The sequence below is a fragment of the Hemitrygon akajei genome, chromosome 20, assembly GCF_048418815.1.
Source record: "Hemitrygon akajei chromosome 20, sHemAka1.3, whole genome shotgun sequence".
NCBI lineage: Eukaryota > Metazoa > Chordata > Chondrichthyes > Myliobatiformes > Dasyatidae > Hemitrygon > Hemitrygon akajei.
This window is the reverse complement of record NC_133143.1, coordinates 3,954,143-3,972,512: the sequence shown is the minus strand read 5'-3', so window position 1 is coordinate 3,972,512 and position 18,370 is coordinate 3,954,143. Positions and strand designations below refer to the sequence as shown.

The 18,370-nt window shown below is 41.8% G+C and overlaps 1 protein-coding gene across 1 annotated transcript in view; it reads right to left on the bottom strand.

The window, feature by feature from the left end:
- The window catches only part of kif15 (kinesin family member 15), a 176,819-nt gene that overhangs the window by 91,433 nt on the left and 67,016 nt on the right, over positions 1-18,370 (bottom strand). The window contains exons 12-17 of the mRNA XM_073072971.1: positions 12,578-12,678; positions 9,757-9,966; positions 3,049-3,226; positions 2,747-2,888; positions 1,281-1,422; positions 185-364 (exon numbers count right to left, since the gene is read on the bottom strand). Coding sequence (XP_072929072.1) covers positions 185-364; positions 1,281-1,422; positions 2,747-2,888; positions 3,049-3,226; positions 9,757-9,966; positions 12,578-12,678 — 953 coding nt within the window. The remainder of the gene's footprint in view (positions 1-184; positions 365-1,280; positions 1,423-2,746; positions 2,889-3,048; positions 3,227-9,756; positions 9,967-12,577; positions 12,679-18,370) is intronic.

Genomic DNA, 18,370 nt, shown 5'->3' with positions numbered 1-18,370 from the left:
AAATGTCCTTTAAACTTTCCCCTTCTAACTTCTCATCTATTCACTTTAGTATATGACTTCACCCTGGCTAAAAGGCTATCAAACGTATACCTCTCATAATTTCATAAATCAGGTTGCCCCTTAGCCTTGATGCTCCAGCTTTTAATATAGAAAAGAACAGTAAAATACTTAACTGAACATTAACCTGAACTATTTGAAGTTCTTCAACAATAGCTTCATAAGCTTGTCCATTCATATCAAGTGGCAGAGACTCATTAATTACAGCATTATCTTTCTCTGCACAAACTTCAGGTGCTCCATCAGGACTCGGTTGTAAAATTATTTGAGGTGTTAGGTTGCCCACAGACTTAATTGGTGTCATGTTCTATTGCAGGACAGAATAAATATTAGAGACAAAATGTTATAAAATCTCATACCAGTGATGGTTGGTACAAGGGCAAGGAGATAAATCAGAGCTTGCCACAACAACCCTTGAAAACATAATAGTAGATCATAAATAAACATAACTGCAACAGCAACCCACTACAGTCCCTTGAGAAATGATGAAAAGGTCAGTCTTAAAAGTCGATTAACATTTGTTACCTTGCTGGATGGGGTGCATGTCATGTCCAGGAAGGGGTACCGCCTCTGAAGGAGCTTGTTGCCTCCATTTTGGGGCAGCTACTCACCTTTGGTCCCCACTGGCCACTCAGCTCTCACCTGTATCTCCAAGTAACTGCTGGCATGCAACAGCAGCCACTCCCTGGTACACCGCTTCGACAGGTGAGCTAAAGCAGGTGAGGGTTATGAGATGGCAGATGTGGAACACTCTGGAGAGTGAAGGCACAGAAGTCATGGTCATCCACTGCAACCAAGGAAGACCCCAGGATGTGACCACCCACATCAATGGACGTAGACGTCCAAGGTCAAGGCAGTGGAACTGCCACAGTGCAACAGCTTTTCCACTTTAAATATTCTCCTGCACAGGTCTCCTGTCATTGGAAACAGACAACCTCATCCTGCTGGGCAATCCCACTGTATTATTTCATTTCAGATACCCAACACGTCAGTGCAGTGTTTTACATTAACTGTAACAGGAAAGGGCTTTTTTTTCCCTCTTCTATGCTTCAATAATAGCGTTAAGTTTCACAACCTTGCAAGTTTTAGTAATAAAAATGCAAATTATGGAAATAATCATTCAATTTCACATTCAAATCAGTTATACTTCAAAAAACAAAATCTGAGAGTTCTGCATTACTGATGCAAAGAGGATTTTAAGCAGATTATGAACCAGTTCGTACCTTGATCGTCTCAGCGTGCATTTTATTTAGCTGGAAGACCTCCTGACGTTTGTGAGATTGAGTCGCTTCCAAAATATTTTCCAAATGCTGATTGGCTTTTTCAAGGGTGTGGACTTCAGATTCTAATTCCATTTGCTTCTTCCTGAATAACAAACCTCCATTTATAAAAAAAATGCTCAACAAAAAACAGAATTTCAGAAAATTCTCCTCTTGGACTTGGCTTCAGATGGAAAGAATGTCACTGATGAAAACTCAAGATGCTTAGCCTACAGCACCTGCCAAAACAGTGATGTCAGAGACTGGACTGAATGACCCTCAACAAACACAATCCTCCTGCTCTGAGGAGGTAACGATGCCAAGGCTTCTCGATGTTACTTGTATAATGCCACAGGATGTCAAAGGAATCACCCCCTCCTCTGCAATTCAGCTCTTTCGTCCAATATTTGGACCATGACTGATAAGACCTGGATGCAAATGGTCTTTGCCAAACCTAAAGCAAGCAGTGAGCAGGTTAATAACACTAAATGGAACCATCACTTACTGATGATTCAGTGAAGGTAGATTAGATAGTAATTAGCTGGATTGGATGTGCTCTTTTTGGAGAGAGTACCTGTTCCAGTGTTGGGTAAATGGCTGCACTGTAATCATACAGCAATAGCTTGATTTGAGACACAGCTAGTTCTGGAGCACAAGTCCTTAACATTACTGTCTGGTCCTATAGTCTTAGCCACATTCAGAACACAAACACCTCACTCACGATTATCCTCAGCATTGCTGCCCTGAAAGGTTGTGTCCTCAGCCCCTTGCTATATTCCATATACACCTGCAAAAGTGTGGTCAGATTCCGTTCCAACCTCGTCTGCAGATGACACAAGCATGGTGAACTGGATATCAAACAACAGGAAGGAGAGAGCCAGAGATGAATTGACATGAGGTACATAAAATCACGAGGATTCGACAAGTTGGATGGCCAATATTTCTACCGGGGCTGAGGAGTCAAAAACAACAAGACATAGGTATACTGAGAGAGGGGCAAGATTTGGCTCCCTTTTCGGAGGTGGTGGGTAAATGGAATCAGCTGCCAGTGCAAGCTGTAGAGGCAGGTGCAATTACATTTCAGAAATTTAGACAGGTACATGGATGAAAAAAAATGATTGGAGGTGGGGAGGGGCCAACACAGGCAAACTCGACAAATAGTTCAGATGCATATTTTGATCAGTTTAGACAAGTTGGACTGAAATACCATTTTCTGTGCTGTATAGCTATGAGCCTACAACTCTGGAAAATTGTCGATCCATTAATTTACTTCCAATAATCTTCTCAAATGTGTCAACCAAAGAGCAAGAGATTACTTCCACTGAAACTAATTGATTCATGTCTATATAAACACAAAATAGAGAGCATGAAAACATTGTTTTGTCTGATTTATGTTTACTGATCTGATAAGAGACTTCCAAATTACTTACTTGGCCAGTTGCTGGAACTCCTCATATTCCTGCTTTACAGAAGATAAGTCATTCTGTGCTTGTAGAAGTTGAGCTTTAAGCCTTTGTTGTGAGGCTGCAGATATGTTCTCAACTTTTACAGGAGACGTGTAAAATGCTTGACCTGAAAATTTTCAGAGCACTTTATAACAATTCAAAACAAAAATAATATTGGATACAACAGCAAAATATTACTGAGAAAAATATACAGTTAATGAATTCAGTTGTTTCTCAAACTATGAAGATAATAGATTTCGAAAAACATAAAACAGATTTTTTTTTACCTCCAGCATTTTTCTCTGAGGTAGAGGCTTCCAAAAATGCCCTTTCCAGTTTAGCAGTCATTTGTAGAGACATTTCCTTGGCGCGTTTCACATTTTCCAAGGAGTTCAGATATTTGTTTTCTTCTCGTAAAGCACGATTCTCCATTGCATAACTGGCTATTCGAGAGTCTTGCTCAGTCTGATAACAAATTATGTTACTTTATACAAGGATTGTTACACGAATCACAGTTACCCTTTTATAATGAAAATGAGAACTACAAATACTGGAAAACCCCAGCATCTACGTAAAGTGAAACAAGAGCTTCAGGTCAAATATCTGAAATTATTATTAAACAGGTTAGTATTACAGAGAACAAGGAAAGACATAGACAAATGGAATACCTACGATAGGTTGAAGCTTAGGCTTCCCATGTGATAAACTGTATATAGGTCCTCTGAACAAAGCTAAGTGGAGCTGACAGAAACCAATAGCATGAAATGTGACGTGCTGCAGATACCAGGTCTATGGAACAAATCTCGGTAAGGCTGCATAAATGGAGAAAAACTGGCGGGCATGACATTGTAGGCATCACTGAATTCTGGTGAAAATATCACAGTTGGGAGCTTAACATCCAGGGATACACATTGTATTGGAAAGGACAGGGAGGTAGGCAGAGGCCTGGGGTTGCTCTATTGTAGTGGTCACCAAACTTTTTAAGCCTAAAATCCTAACCAGTGTCATTACATGAGAAAAGTCCACGACCTACCCAGTCAAGGCCTGCTGATGAATCACACAGTGATAATCTGGGAAAATCAGGGTCATTACAGCACAGTGCTATAAAACCAATGTGCACACCACGCATTGCTGGGGCCCCATCAGTAGTAATTGCTACCAGTTTATGAATGGGATGTCATGTTCATGGACATATTTTTTAAATCATTGGTAAATATCCTCAACTTTCATTCTCTCCTTTAAGTGCAAAAGACTGAGGAAGTCCTCCTTTTTTGTAAAATCCTGGAAAGCCATTCTGACAAATACAAAAAGCAGAGATGTTTGCATTACATAGAAACCCTACAGCACAATACAGGCCCTTCAGCCCACAAAGCTGTGCAGAACGTCCCTACCTTAGAAATTACTAATAAGCTCTTAAAAGACCCTCTCGTATCTGCCTCCACCACTGTTGCCGGCAGCCCATTCCACACACTCACCACTCTCTGAGTAAAAACTTACCCCTGACATCTCTGTATCTACTCCCCAGCACCTTAAACCTGTGTCCTCTTTGGCAACCATTTCAGCCCTGGGAAAAAGCCTCTGACTATCCACACAATCAATGCCTCTCATCATCTTATGCACCTCTATCAGGTCACCTCTCATCCTCTTTCGCTCCAAGGAGAAAAGGCCGAGTTCACTCAACCTATTCTCATAAGGCATGCTCCCCAATCTAGGCAACATCCTTGTAAATCTCCTCTGCATCCTTCTATAGCTTCCACATCCTTCCTGTAGGGAGGCGACCAGAACTGAGTACTCCAAGTGGGGTCTGACCAGGGTCCAATACAGCTGCAACATTACCTCCCCTAAATTCAATTCCACGATTGATGAAGGCCAATACACCGTACACCTTTTAACCACAGAGTCAACCTGCGCAGCTGCTTTGAGCGTCCTATGGACTCAGACCCCAAGATCCCTCTGATCCTCCACACTGCCAAGAGTCTTACCGTTAATACTATATTCTGCCATCATATTTGACCTACCAAAAAGAACCACTTCACACTTATCTGGGTTGAACTCCATCTGCCACTTCTCAACCCAGTTTTGCATCCTATCAATGTCCCGCTGTAACCTCTGACAGCCCTCCACACTATCCACAACACCCCCAACCTTTGTGTCATCAGCAAACTTACTAACCTATCCCTACACTTCCTCATCCAGATAATTTAAAAAAAATCATGAACAGTAACCACTCTTTGCCTTCTGTGGGCAAGCCAGTTCTGGATCCACAAAGCAATGTCCCCTTGGATCCCATGCCTCCTTACTTTCTCAGTAAGCCTTGCATGGGGCACCTTATCAAGTGCCTTGCTAAAATCCATATACACTACATCTACTGCTCTTCCTTCATCAATGTGTTTAGTCACATCCTCAAAAAATTCAATCAGGCTCGCAAGGCATGACCTGCCCTTTACAAAGCCATGCTGGCTACTCCTAATCATATTATACCTCTTCAAGTGTTCATAAATATTGCCTCTCAGGATCTTCTCCATCAGCTTACCAAACACTGAGGTAAGACTCACCGGTCTTTAATTTCCTGAGCTATCTCTACTCCCTTTCTTGAATAAAGGAACAACATCCGCAACCCTCCAATCCTCCGGAACCTCTCCTGTCCCGGATGATGCAAAGATCATTGCCAGAGGCTCAGCAATCTCCTTCCTCACTTCCCACGGTAGCCTGGGGTACATCTCATCCAGTCCCGGCGACTTATCCAACTTGATGCTTTCCAAAAGCTCCAGCACATCCTCTTTCTTAATATCTACATGCTCAAGCTTTTCAGTTTGCTGCAAGTCATCGCTACAATCACTAAGATCCTTTTCCATAGTGAATACTGAAGCAAAGTATTCATTAAGTACCTCTGCTATTTCCTCCGGTTCCATACACACTTTCCCACTGTCACACTTGATAGGTCCTATTCTTTCATGTCTTGCCCTCTTGCTCTTCACATACTTGCAGAATGCCTTGGGGTTTTCCTTAATTCTGCCTGCCAAGGCTTTCTCATGGCCCCTTCTGGCTCTCCTATTTTCCTTCTTAAGCTCCTTCCTAGTAGCATTATAATCTTCTAGATCTCTAACATTACCTCGCTCTCTGAACCTTTTTTAAGCTTTTCTTTTCCTCTTGACCAGATTTATTACAACCTTTGTACACCACGGTTCCTGTACCCTACCATAACATCCCTGTCTCATTGGAACGTACCTACTCAGAGCCCTACACAAATATCCCCTGAATGTTTGCCACATTTCTTCCGTACTTTTCCCTGAGAACATGTTTCCAATTTAAGCCTCCAATTTCCTACCTGATAGCCTCATAATTCCCCTTACTCCAATTAAATGCTTTCCTAACTTGTCTGTTTCTATCTCTCTCCAATGCTACTGTAAAGGAGATAGAATTATGATCACTATCTCCAAAATGCTCTCCCACTGACACCTGACCAGGTTCATTTCCCAATAGCAAATCAAGTACAGCCTCTCCTCTTGTAGGCTTATCTACATACGGTGTCAAGAAACCTTCTTGAACACACCTAACAAACTCCACCCCATCTAAACCCCTTGCTCTAGGGAGATGCCAATCAATATTTGGGAAATTAAAATCTCCCATCATGACAACTCTGTTATGATTACACCTTTCCAGGATCTGTTTCCCTATCTGCTCCTCGATATCCCTGTTATTATTAGGCGGCCTATAAAAAACACCCAGTAAAGTTATTGACCCCTTCCTTTACATCCCCATCACATCCAGGGATTCATCAAACTGCAGTGAAAAATATTCAGAGTGACAAGTCCTTTAACACTTGTCGATCCACATCTTCTGACAGCGACTCCACCCTCCTTATCACTGTTGCAGGGCCAAGCTGTATATTACGTAGTGGTTTTGATGTCGTTTTTGTTTTTAAAGTCATTAAAAATAGTCTCTGCCGGAATGGCCATTGCTTCCTTGAATAAATCGTCATCTGTAAAAGGCTTCTTGTGTTTAGCCAAAAGGTGGCTTTCACGAAATGGTGCTTCAATAGCAGCCTTATTTTGAGCAGCATGTTTTGTGGAAAACGATTGCTGGGCCTTCAATCCCAAACGGAAGTAAAACCCCGCAATCCCGGAAACAACCTCTCTTTACAAACAGCTTTCCGTAGCGGGAGTTTTGCTATATTACCATCATCCTGATTAGTATTACTTATTTTTGTAATGTTCACATTACAACAGTATTTGTGTATTTCTTTTTCTTCGGGATCTACTGGGAAAGTCTCAAAGATCGATTGGTCGATTGTGATTGACTGGTTGGCAAACACTACTCTATTGGTTAGAAAAACAACAGCAAATCTTTAGAAAGAGATTATATAGGGTCAGAAGATGTAGAATCCTTGTTAAGAAACTGTAAGAGTAAAAAGCCCTGGAGTTACATAAAGCCCTCCAAACAGTAGCAAAGACGTGGGGTACAAATTTAAAATGGGAGATAGAAAAGGCATGTAAAATTGGCAATGGTATGATGGTCAGGAGGGATTTCAATATGTACATTGATTGAGAAAATTAGGTTGGTGCTGGATCCCAAGAGAGGTAATTTGCAGAATGCCTGCAAGATTAAAAAAAAAGGGTAGCTTGTCAATGAGCACACTGTAGGAAAGGCAAATCTGGAGTGGGTGTTATGTACTGAACCTGATTTAATTAGGGAGCTTAAGGTGAGGGAAACCTTAGGAGGCAGTGATCATAAAATGTTAGACTTCACCCTGCAATTTGAGAGGCAAATATATTAGTATTACAGAAGGGTAGAGGGAATTACAGAAGCATGAGAAAAGTGCTGGCCAGGGTAGATTGGAAAGGGATACCAGCAGGGAGAGTGTCAGAGCAACATGTTGGAGTTTCTGCGAGCACTTTGGAAGGTGTAGGATGGATTCATCAAAAAGATGAAGTATTCTATAGAAAAAGTGACACAGCCATGGATGAAAGGGAAGTAAAAAAAAACAAAAAATCTTAGCATCCCTCTAGCCACCAGCAAGGTCTCAGAGGATTGGAGAAAAGTTAATGTTGTTCCTTTGTTCAAAATGTGAAGCAGTGAAATAATGTCAGTGAGTCCCATGTGAATAGCAGTGTTACTATCTTGATTGAGTTTTCTGTTGGTAAAAGTGGAGCTGTGGATGTTGTCTACATAGATTTTAGTAAGACAGTTGACAGGATCCCTCATATTACACTGAACATCAAGATACATGGAATTCACAATGACTTGGCCTTTTAGATTCAGAAACTACTTGGCCATAAAATACAAAGGATAATGTATTTTGACTGGAGACCATGGTTCTTAGTGTTCTAACAGGGATCTGGGGGATTCATAGTGGGACATCTGTTGTTTGTGATATACAAACGATAATAGACTTGTCGAAAATGTGGGTGGGTGGGTCGGCAAATTTGCTGACAACATCGGGGATAGTGCAGAAGGTTGGCAAAGGATTCAGTGAGATACAGACTAGTTGCTGATTTGGGTGGAAAATGGTAGATGAAGTTTCGTTCAGTCAAATATGAGGTGTTGCATTTGGTAGATTAAGTGTTAAGGGAAAATTCAGAGGAGCTTTTAAAGCTGATTGGAAGGAGACACTAGTAGGGATGATGGCAAGGCAGTAATGATGGAGTTTCTAGGAGCAATTTGGAAGACACAAGATAAATTCATCCCAAAGAAGTATTCTAAAAGAGAGGATGAAGCAACTGTGGATAACAAGGGAAATCAAAGACAGCATAAAAGAAAAATGAAAGGCACATAACATTGCAAAAATTAGTGGGAAGGAAAGAACATTCGGATCTCTGAATGGTGAAAAGTTTAGAGATGAAAGGACAGGGGTTGTATCACTTGGAAAAATACCATAATATGGGGAGTAATACATTGGAACAGAGCAGTAGATTAGGGAGTCTTAAAGGATACATTCCTTTCAAAATGTTGGAAGGGAAGGGAAGGAAAGATGCACCTGGTGATGGAACTTTGTTGGAGCTGTTGGAAATGGATGATCAGTTGATACCTACGAGTAAAAGGCAAAGACCATAAAAAAAAATCTATCCAGGAGAGGAACAAGTGCTAAAATGCAGGAATTAGATGAGATATGGTCAACAGCTCTGTCCTCTGCATTAAAAGGAATATCACTGATCATGAGAAAAGTTATTTCAGAGGCAACTCTAAGCAAACTTATTAAAGCAAATATAACAATGATGGAGAAACAGCATCAATAGAAAGGAGTTCTTAAAAAGGCAGGACGGGAGGAAGTAGTTGTAATATCTATGGGTTTGCAATGCACATTATGTCTCGTTGATCTTTAGATGGAAATGAAGGAAAGCAGAGATGGACCATGTCAGAATCAGAATCATAGTTATTAGCCCTGTCCTATATTGTGAAATTTATTGTTGAAGCAGTACAATGTAAAGACATAAAAGTTACTAAGTTATACAAAAAACGAATATGAAGGTAGAGTTCATGGACTGTTCAGAAATATGACTGCAGAGGGAAAGAGGCGAAAACTGACAGCAACTGAAATTTCATTGATGTAATTTTGAAATTCTGTCTGAGAGTAGAACCCCTGGAGCTTATATACCAGGTTAGGAAGCTGGAACGATATGCTCTCTAAATAGAACTAAACAAGGCCTAGCTCCACACACCCCACATGATGGGCATCACTTTGGACCACAAGAACTTTCACAACTACATTTTTTTGATAGTCTAGTTGTAAAAGTATAGTTAACTTCAAATGCGTAGATCCAAACTGGTTAATCAACTAATTAAAAATTCAAACAACACACACAAAATGCTGGTGGAACGCAGCAGGCCAGGCAGCATCTATAAGGAGAAGCACTGTCGACGTTTCGGGCCAAGACCCTTCAGTTCATAAAGACTGGCAGTTCAATTATATTACTACGTTATAAGGCAACTTGCTTAAAACAAGTGTGTGCTTTAAAAAAAAATTATGCATGCAACTTTCCTGCTGGTTGTATTACCTGCTCTTTTAAAATTTGGACTTCTTTCTTCAGTTCAATGATCACTGCATCTTTTTCATCTGGAGACAGGTTACTGTGAGAACTATTCAAAATCTTTTCCAGATATGCTATGTTTGCCTCCCTGAACTTCACAATCATCTTGGTTGACTGAATTATCTTTTCCTTTTTACTGCACACATCCTTGAGTTCCCCAATTTTTTCCATAAGGGTCTGGAAAACAAAATGGAAAAAGAAATATTAATTGATTAGCTCACTGAATACAAGTACCAAAAAATGTCACTAATTTTCTGCCTTCTTCGCAGGGGAAATGACCTCCCTGGTGTTGATGGGCTCCCAGTCAAAGATGTTTTCCCAAAATGAAAGTTAACAGAGGGACATAGCACTATGTTAAAACAGTAGCCAAATGTCGTAAAGCCATGCTTAATCCTGTCGGCAACAAATATGCACAGTGATCTTACGTGGTTCACTGCACAGTGACAGAGCAAGAATTTAAATTATCCTATACTACCTGCTGATTTAACTCACTATAACTTAAGGGAACTGGGTTCACCCACTGTTGAGCAAGATAAACTTAAGATTAAAAAGATTAAAAAGCAGTTGGTGAGTTCGATTTGGAGTCAGAACTGCACAGCATGGAGACAAACCCTGTGGCGTTCTTTATCCATACTGATCATGTCATCAATCTACATTAATCTCATTTACCCATGTAACTCCACCTTTTAAACATTATAGTTGTATCTGCCTCCACCATCTCCTGACAGCTCATTCCAGAAAACCACTGAAAACATTCTCCCATCTCATATCTCACGTGTGCCCCAAACTCTGCTCCCCTTGGAAAATAGATCCTGATCATCTATGCTTCTCAATTTTATAAACCTCTACAAGTGCATCTCTTAGTCTCCTACATTTCAACGGGAAGAAGCCTCTCCTTACAGCTACTGCCTTCCATTCTTGGCAACATTGACGAGAATCTGTTCTACACTCGTGCTACCACTTCCTTCCAGTGTGGCAGTCAGAACTGTGCAGTGCACATAACCCAGTGCAGTCTAACCAGTGTTTTGTACATCTGCAATACAAGGTCCCAACTCTTACTCACTGCTCTGGCCTATGAAGGCAAGCATACCAAATGCCTTTTTCACTACCTTACCCACCTGTCACCACTTTCAACCTCACACTCTCTGCATTAAATTCCATCTGCCACCCCTCTGCCCAACTTTCAGGTGATGTACTACTCGAGCCTTTAAACAAATTTCTTTGCTCTCTGGGAGTTCATCAGTTGTTCTGTTACCACTACATTTTCAACATAGTAATTTGTATGTATATACTATAATAATCCCAGCATTAACTGCTGCAGTAGGCCACTGGTTAATTTCCTATTAGGGATATATCCATCACACAGCCAATCTTGGATCCTGTTTGCCAAGATCCTTGGATTCCATATACCTTAATCTTCAGGAACAGTCTAAGATGTAGATCCTTGTCAAAAAACCTCAAAGTCAATATATACAACATCTACAACCCTGCTTTCTTCCACCTCCTTAGTTCCATACCCAAATAAAAAAAGATTATAGACATGATTTCCCTTGCATAAAATGATGCTGATTCCAGTGATTCAAATCCCTGCCTTTCCAAGTGGACGCAAATCCTGTTCCTAAGAATCTTCCCCAACAATCTCCCTACCACTGATTTAAGGCCTGCAGTTCCCAGACTTACCATCTTCGAACAAGGTGACAACATTGGCCATCCTCCAGCCCTCTGGCACCCCACCCATGGCTACCAAAGCAGCGTAAATCTCCAAAAACCCGGCAATCATCTCCCTTGCTTCACTTTGTATCCTGGGAAAAATCCCATCCAGCCCTGTCGATTTACCCACCCTAATCTGGTCAAATATTTCCTCCTTCCTAGTATAGCTGTGCTTCATTAAAACAGCCTCCCTTAAATCTCTAGCCCCCAAATCCTTTCCTCTGGTGATACTAATATTTAAATTAGATGTTGCTCACAGCCCCTGGCTCATGCATAGATTACCCAACATTTCTTCCTTAGCTACCCTCTCACTTCTAATATACTTAGAAAAGATCTTGGTATTGTACTTGATCCTATTTGCAAAGATAACTTCAGAGCCCATTTTTACTCTTCTAATTTAAGTTCCCTCCTATATACTTAATAAGCCTCAAGTGTCTCAATAATAATTTCCTTTAACTTACTCTTTTTTTTCTTGATCAAACCTTCAATATCTTTGTAAACCAGGGTTTCCTAAACCTGACATCTTACAGGGACAAGAATGTACTATTTCTGTAGTCAGGTATTTACATACTTATTAATTATGTAACTGAGCCTTTGAATAAAGGGATCACTTAGTTTTTTTGTAAATTCTCCTCAGAACCAATGGGATTTAAATTCATGATATGAGTACATCAATATTTAATTTAGACATTTAACTTTCAGCATGACCAGTTGGCATACATACTCCCCTGTGTTCCATCTACCCGCCCCACCCCATTATCTCTTTCATTCTTCTCCCCCACCCTCACAATATCTATGCTTCGTTCTGATGAAAGATCATTGACTTGGAATGCTTTATCCACTAATGCTCTTTGATCTGCATATTATTTCCTGATTTTTAGCATCTACAGCATTGTACTGTGGCAACAATATTTACTTTGACTATCAAATATGTTGTAAACACTTACTGTGATTTCAATATTAAACTAGTTACTTTAACTATTTAAGTCTTTCATCTTCCACTATGAGTCAGTCATATTTACATGGTTCCGACTGGACTGAAATCAGCCAGATTTCTTTCTCCTGCATGCAATCTAACCTGGTTTTGATATTCACTTTTCTCCCAGAGGAGCATGGCTTGCAGAAAGCGATCCTTCCATCCACCATCATCAGCATCATGTCCTGTCACAGGTACAGTTTCTGACAGGCAAAAAAAGGACATTTCTTCATTGAGATTTAAAAAGTATAAAAAACATATGAACTTTGCAGTTATTGTTTACAACCACCTGAAGAGATCAGAGCTTGAATGTCTGCAGTACAGTAACAAATCTTTCTTAGATTTTGCAGTGTTTTCAAAGCTGTCAAGACCAAATATACACACCAAGCCCTAATAATCCATCAGATTAAAAGACAGAAATGCCAACTATTCCTATGTATACTACTTTCCCTTTCTCAAAACAAACAATACCATGGTGATCTAACATTAAAACAGAAAATAAAACTATTCCACTGAAACTGAAGCAATGTTGCTTTTCAAATTGCAAGGTGTAACTCTGTAAACAAGGTTCTCTCTACTAGAATCGTGCAGAACAGGGAGACAATTTACTTAAGTGATGTGGAAACTGAGCATTTTTTTTTAAGGTAATGGCAAGCTCCTCAGCACATATAGCTAAAGTTTCTTTTCAAACAGATAGCAAATCGGCAGAATGTTAATTTGGAGAGGACTGGATGCAGCCCTGTGGCTTTGTAAGACATGGTCAGATCGAATTAGGGAGTATCGTGAGCAGTTTTGGGCTCCTCATCTACGAAAGGATGAGCTGGTATTGGAGAAGTTCCAGAGTAGGCTCACAAGAATGATCTCAGAAACCTTCACAAAAGGTTCTCTGGGCCTTCACAAAAATGAGGAGAATCTCATTGAAACCCACTGAATATTGAAAGACCTGTATAGAATAGATGTAGACAATATGTTTACTATAGTGGGTAGTCTAGGACCAGAGGCCACAACCTCAGAATAGAAGATCACAAAATGAAGGGAAGGACTTCTCTGATGGACAGGACTATATCCACCATTTTTTTGTAGGTTTTTCTGTTCTTAGACGCTGGCGTTTCCATACCTTGCAGTGATGCCACCAGACAGGATACTCTCCTCTGTGCATTTATAGAAATTTCTCAGTTCTAGAAGACATGACAATTCTGCACAACCTTTTAAGTAATGAATCAGAACTGTTTGCACTAATCAAGATTAAAAAGTGTAGTTATTGAGTGAACCATATAACCATATAACAATCACAGCACGGAAACAGGCCATTCCGGCCCTCCTAGTCCGTGCCGAACTCTTAATCTCACCTAGTCCCACCTACCCGCACTCAGCCCATAACCCTCCACTCCTTTCCTGTCCATATACCTATCCAATTTTACCTTAAATGACACAACTGAACTGGCCTCTACTACTTCTACAGGAAGCTCATTTCACACAGCTATCACTCTCTGAGTAAAGAAATACCCCCTCGTGTTTCCCTTAAACTTTTGCCCCCTAACTCTCAAATCATGTCCTCTCGTTTGAATCTCCCCTACTCTCAATGGAAACAGCCTATTCACGTCAACTCTATCTATCCCTCTCAACATTTTAAATACCTCGATCAAATCCCCCCTCAACCTTCTACGCTCCAATGAATAGAGACCTAACTTGTTCAACCTTTCTCTGTAACTTAAGTGCTGAAACCCAGGTAACATCCTAGTAAATCGTCTCTGCACTCTCTCTAATTTATTGACATCTTTCCTATAATTCGGTGACCAGAACTGTACACAATATTCCAAATTTGGCCTTACCAATGCCTTGTACAATTTTAACATTACATCCCAACTTCTGTACTCAATGCTCTGATTTATAAAGGCCAGCGTTCCAAAAGCCTTCTTCACCACCCTATCTACATGAGACTCCACCTTCAGGGAACTATGCACTGTTATTCCTAGATCTCTCTGTTCCACTGCATTCCTCAATGCCCTACCATTTACCCTGTATGTTCTATTTGGATTATTCCTGCCAAAATGTAGAACCTCACACTTCTCAGCATTAAACTCCATCTGCCAACGTTCAGCCCATTCTTCTAACCGGCATAAATCTCCCTGCAAGCTTTGAAAACCCACCTCATTATCCACAACACCTCCTACCTTAGTATCATCAGCATACTTACTAATCCAATTTACCACCCCATCATCCAGATCATTTATGTATATTACAAACAACATTGGGCCCAAAACAGATCCCTGAGGCACTCCGCTAGTCACCGGCCTCCATCCCGATAAACAATTATCCACCACTACTCTCTGGCATCTCCCATCTAGCCACTGTTGAATCCATTTTATTACTCCAGCATTAATACCTAACGACTGAACCTTAACTAACCTTCCATGTGGAACTTTGTCAAAGGCCTTGCTGAAGTCCATATAGACTACATCCACTGCCTTACCCTCGCCAACATTCCTCGTAACTACTTCAAAAAATTCAATAAGGTTTGTCAAACATGACCTTTCACGCACAAATCCATGCTGGCTACTCCTAATCAGATCCTGTCTATCCAGATAATTATAAATACTATCTCTAAGAATACTTTCCATTAATTTACCCACCACTGATGTCAAACTGACAGGTCTATAATTGCCAGGCTTACTTCTAGAACCCTTTTTAAACAATGGAACCACATGAGCAATACGCCAATCCTCCGGCACAATCCCCGTTTCTAATGACATCTGAAAGATCTCCATCAGAGCTCCTGCTATCTCTACACAAACTTCCCTCAAGGTCCTGGGGAATATCCTGTCAGGATCCGGAGATTTATCCACTTTTAAATTTCTTAAAAGCGCCAGTACTTCCACCTCTTTAATTGTCATAGGTTCCATAACTTCCTTACTTGTTTCCCACACCTTACACCATTCAATATCCTTCTCCTTAGTGAATACCGAAGAGAAGAAATCGTTCAAAATCTCTCCCATCTCCCTCGGCTCCACACATAGCTGACCGCCCTGATTCTCTAAGGGACCAATTTTATCCCTCACTATCCTCTTGCTTTTAATATAACTGTAGAAGCCTTTCGGATTTACTTCCACCTTATTTGCCAAACCAAACTCGTAACTTCTTTTAGCTTTTCTAATCTCTTTCTTAAGTTTCCTTTTACATTCTTTATATTCCTCGAGCAATTCCTTTACTCCATGCTGCCTATATCTATTGTAGACATCCCTCTTTTTTGGAACCAAGTTTCTAATATCCCTTGAAAACCATGGCGCTTTCAAACCTTTAACCTTTCCTTTCAACCGAACAGGAACATAAAGATTCTGTACCCTCATAATTTCACCCTTAAATGACCTCCATTTCTCTATTACATCCTTCCCATAAAACAACTTGACCCAATCCACTCTCTCTAAATCCCAATCTCAACTCTAGGTCCAGTCCTGTCCTTCTCCATAATTATATTGAAGCTAATGCTATTGTGATCACTGGACCCGAAGTGCTCCCCAACACATACATCTGTCAGCTGACCTATCGCATTCCCTAACAGGAGATCCAACACTGCCCCATCTCTAGTCGGTACTTCTATGTATTGTTGCAAAAAACTATCCTGCACACATTTCACAAACTCTAAACCATCCAGCCCTTTTACAGAATGAGCTTCCCAATCTATGTGTGGAAAATTAAAATCTCCCACAATCACCACCCTGTGTTTACTACAAATATCTGCTATCTCCTTACACATTTGCTCTTCCAACTCACGCTCCCCATTAGGTGGCCTATAATACACTCCTATCAGTGTTACTACACCTTTCCCATTCCTCAATTCCACCCAAATAGCCTCCCTAGAGGAGCTTTGTAATCTATCCTTCCAAAGCACCGCCATAAGATTTTCTCGGACAAGCAATGCAACACCTCCTCCTCTGGCCCCTCCTACTCTATCACACCTGAAGCAACTAAATCCAGGAATATTTAGTTGCCAATCACACCCTTCCTGCAACCATGTTTCACTAATAGCTACAACATCATAATTCCAGGTATCAATCCACACTTTAAGCTCATCCACCTTTCTTACAATGCTCCTAGCATTAAAATAGATACATTTAAGATACTCTCCACCTCCTCCTCTCTTTTCATCCCTAGCAATGCATTCAAATTTATTATCCTTTTCTTTCTTCTCCCCTACAACTTCGGGCTGAGCGCATCCCTTCTCCATCACCTGCCTTTCCTCCCTCACACACTGTCTACTTACTTGCTCTACTGGTGAACTAACCTCCTCTCCCATAGTTTCCACAAATTGATTTCCGCCCCCCCATCTTACTAGTTTAAAGTCTGCCCTGTAGCCCTAGCAAACCTCCCCGCTAGGATATTGGTCCCCCCAGGATTCAAGTGTAACCCGTCCTTCTTGAACAGGTCACGCATGCCCCAGAAGAGGTCCCAATGATCCAGAAACTTGAATCCCTGCCCCCTGCTCCAATCCCTCAACCACGCATTCATCCTCCACCTAATTCCATTCCTACTCTCACTGCCGCGTGGCACAGGCAGTAATCCCGAGATTACTACCTTTGCAGTCCTTCTTCTTAACTGCCTTCCTAACTCCCTATACTCTCGTTTCAGGACCTCTTCCCCTTTCCTACCTATGTCATTGGTACCTACATGCACCACGACCTCTGGCTCCTCACCCTCCCACTTCAGGATATCTTGGACGCGATCAGAAACGTCCCGGACCCTGGCACCAGGGAGGCAAACTACCATCCGGGACTCCCGATCACCTCCACAGAACCGCCTGTCTGAACCCCTGACTATCGAGTCCCCTATTACTATGGTCCTCTTTCTTCTATCCCTACCTTTCTGAGCTACAGGGCCGTCCTCTGTGCCGGAGGCCCGGCCACTGTCACTTCCTCCAGGTAGGCTGTCCCCCCCAACAGTACTCAAACATGAGTACTTATTGTCAAGGGGTACAGCCACTGGGGTACTCTCTAGTACCTGCCCCTTCCCCTTCCTGACCGTGACCCACCTATCTGCCTCCCGTGGCCCCGGAGTGACCACCTGCCTGTAACTCCTCTCTATCACCTCCTCACTCTCCCTGACCAGGCGAAGGTCATCGAGCTGCAGCTCCAGTTCCCTAACTCGGTCCCTCAGGAGCTGCAGTTCGGCGCACCTGGCGCAGATGTGGACGTCCGGGAGGCTCGGAGACTCCAGGACCTCCCACATCCGACACCGAGAACAACAAGCTGCCCTCACACTCATACTTCCCGAATAACTGAAAATAACAAGAACTAAAAGATAAGCCTACTGTGCCCTCTTCCGCCTAAGCCCTCTAAGCCCAAGCCCTACACTCTGCTCCCGGCTCACTCCGCTGCCCGCAAACGAAGCTGCCCGCTGCTTAAGGCTGCGTTCTTTTTATATCTTCCCTCTTTCCCAGGCCTCCTTCACACGCCTGCGCAGTCCCGCCTCTCAGAACTCCGATCTGAGAAGCAATTTGAAAATGGCCGCCGCCGCACTTCTTCTCAAAGCCTCGCTGTCCTCTTCCAAAAGAGAACTACCTCACTCCTTCTCTCCTTTTTATATCTTCCCTCCTTCCCAGGCCTCCTTCACGCGCCTGCGCAGTCCCGCCTCTCAGAACTCCGATCTGAGATTTTAATTTCCCAAATATCAATCGGCATGACCCTAGAGCAAGGGATTTAGATGGGGTGGAGTATGTTAGGTATGTTCAAGGAGGTTTCTTGACACAATATGTAGATAAGCCTAGAAGAGAGGCTGTATTTGAACCGGTATTGGGAAATGAACCTGGTCGGGTGTCAGATCTCTCAGTGGGAGAGCATTTTGGAGACAGTGATCACAATTCTATCTCCTTTACCATAGCATTGGAGAGGGATAGGAACA